The sequence below is a fragment of the Olea europaea genome, chromosome 6, assembly GCF_002742605.1.
Source record: "Olea europaea var. sylvestris chromosome 6, O_europaea_v1, whole genome shotgun sequence".
Classification (NCBI taxonomy): domain Eukaryota; kingdom Viridiplantae; phylum Streptophyta; class Magnoliopsida; order Lamiales; family Oleaceae; genus Olea; species Olea europaea.
This window is the reverse complement of record NC_036242.1, coordinates 18,188,473-18,191,072: the sequence shown is the minus strand read 5'-3', so window position 1 is coordinate 18,191,072 and position 2,600 is coordinate 18,188,473. Positions and strand designations below refer to the sequence as shown.

General features: G+C 35.5%; 1 protein-coding gene across 1 annotated transcript in view; it reads left to right on the top strand.

Moving 5' to 3' along the window:
* LOC111396055 (WD repeat-containing protein 3) overlaps positions 1 to 1,796 on the top strand; it is an 8,104-nt gene extending 6,308 nt beyond the window's left edge. The window contains exons 10-12 of the mRNA XM_023022324.1: positions 611 to 733; positions 1,161 to 1,211; positions 1,298 to 1,796. Of these exons, the coding sequence (XP_022878092.1) occupies positions 611 to 733; positions 1,161 to 1,211; positions 1,298 to 1,465 (342 nt within the window). The 3' untranslated portion in view covers positions 1,466 to 1,796. The remainder of the gene's footprint in view (positions 1 to 610; positions 734 to 1,160; positions 1,212 to 1,297) is intronic.
* Positions 1,797 to 2,600: the final 804 nt, after the last annotated feature.

Here is a 2,600-nt window from a genome sequence, read left to right as displayed (position 1 = left end):
CCTAAGCTTTTTGTTTTAGAGGGGCAGGGGCATTTGGCGGAGTACTACTTGTTTGTAAAATAGCAAAATTACTTCGGGATGGGGGTTTATGGTTCTGAACTTCAGAATAATAAGAGTGTTAAAATATACACCTTCACATGCAGAGAATCCAAGGATAAATCACTCGGAAAGGTATGATCCCTAGAACGTTCCAAAACAGGAAGACTTGGTCAAATTCTAAAATCTAGGAAGCATTGATATTGACGCAAGACACATATATGGATATAATGATCATGCCGAAATTGGGAAAATGTAGAAAACTTTCACCAATTCAATCAACAGTAACACATTGTTCATTCCATGCATTTTCTTAAATATATGGTGACTGCATTGATTTTGATCCTTGTGATTTTAGGTTTAGGTGGTAGGTCCTCAACTGCTCGACCATTTTGTAGTTATTGATATTCTCAAAATGTCACCGGTTTCCCCTGAAAGTTGAAATTTCAATATGATTATGCTTGTGTATTATCTGATCATAAAGATGGTGTTCTGATGTTCTCTATCAAAATGGTATGGCTGACTTTTCACTCGTAATCTTATTATTTACAATTTTTTTTTGCTGTTGTGGCAGGTTGAGCTTGTATGCCGAGTTGCCACAGTGTTATTGCAGATCCATCACAACCAGCTTGTTTCTACCGTGGCTGCCAGACCAGTCTTAACTTTACTCAAAGATGTTCTTCATGCTAGAGTTAAGGTAATTTTAGGATTATGTGCTTATTTGATTAAGCTTAAAGAATTTTCTCATAGATAATTAAGTTTTTAAGTAGATAATTTTTTGTTCGTTCTAAGAATGTTCTATAATTTATTACTACTACTGAAATATCTCTGTGTTCTGTTTGGAAAAGGCTCACTTGAAGAAGTCAATTTGAGTTTAATAAGGAAATTTTCATATTTGTCTTCTGATGTTACGAGTGCTCCTAATATCTGAATTTTATGTTTATTGTTGTATAAGATTTATATTCCAGAATCTGGGTAATGATTTGTACCTGCTTTACTTGCCTGGAAATTGTAGCTGGGGAAATTCAATGCACACGTCTTAGCATCCCAATTCTGTTTTTCAGCAATTTGAACTCGAGTATGCCACTGCTTTGCCTTGTAAATTGATGTTTGCGTTGTCACAGGAATGCAAAGATACTCTCGGTTTCAACTTGGCAGCAATGGATCATCTTAAGGTAGGTAGTTCATTTATGAATCTGTAACATAATATTGATTTCTCTGCATTTGGAAATAACTAAAACTCATTTGCATATCGAACCAGCAATTGATGGCTGCAAAGTCAGATGCACTATTTCAAGATGCAAAAGCTAAAGTGTTAGAGATACGCTCGAAGTACTCAAAACGCACTGAAGCAAGGATGGAACCAAAAGAAGAAAGGAGAAAAAAGAAGAAACAGAAGAAGATTGATAATGGACATGTTTGGTCTTGACTTATAGACATCTGTCTGATTGTAATTTATACATCCATTAACTTGTTCAGCTATCTTGGGTAGGAACTGACGCCCTTTTTTCGACTTCCCTGGTGTCACTTCCATATTTGTCAAATTTCATTACTCTCGATAAAGGAATTCAGTAGTGAAAGCGACCAAGTTTGCTTAGATGTTGTTGATAGACGTTAGGTCAAACAGTTATACGGTAGTGTCCTGTATTTCTATCCCTAAGACGGATGGTCCATTTTTGAGCGAGGGCACCAATTTTGGTGGCAAATTTAATTATTGATGTATTACTGGCACAGTTTTGGTCTATTCTTTTTGGTTCCTAGTACTTTGCCCATCTGTTTACTATCTTAAACAAAATCTGAGAAAATTCTGTTTACTGAATTCTTTTTCCCTAATTTAGGGGCCCGATTCTTTCTTCGAACAAACTGAAGGAATCAGTTTATTGACTCGTTAGCAGAGTGCACGATTTCGGATGAGAGAATAAAGTGAGGAATAACCTTTTTGACTCTGTATGGTGTATGATGGAAGCACGAAGTTGTTGACTGTTTCAGAAAATGCCTATTACAATGACATTGATCAAGCTAGAGATCAACATGACAGAAGATAAAAGACCACACACACAATTATTTTGTAGTCACTGTTGAGCTCCGTTTGGTATGTAATCTTTAAAATCATTTTGCCTTGAGGCTCATTTTCAATCAAATGATCTTTCAATTAGCAACGGAGTCAGAATATTTTATTTGGGTGGACGAAAATTATATAGCAAAGAAAATACTTCCATAACGGTGCAGTCCTAATTTTATTTTGTCCTTTATGGGACACCGGATAAAATCGAAACGATATGGTGAAGATTTGTATACGACCCTTGTGCAAAGATGTCGTGGCGAATCCGAAATAATAACAAAGAAACTAGCTACTATTTGACTAATGCTTTCACATTTAGCATGCCAAAATATGTACCTTAACATAGCACAATTATGCAGTACAATTGTAGTAGTGACTACAGTTAAAAATTGTGAAGAAAATAAGTTAATTAGAAGTTATACACACAAGAAGTTGCTATCAGACTTGCCTGACATCCATAGAAGGATCAGTAAAGATAGACTTCAAAGCAATGTTCTTGATT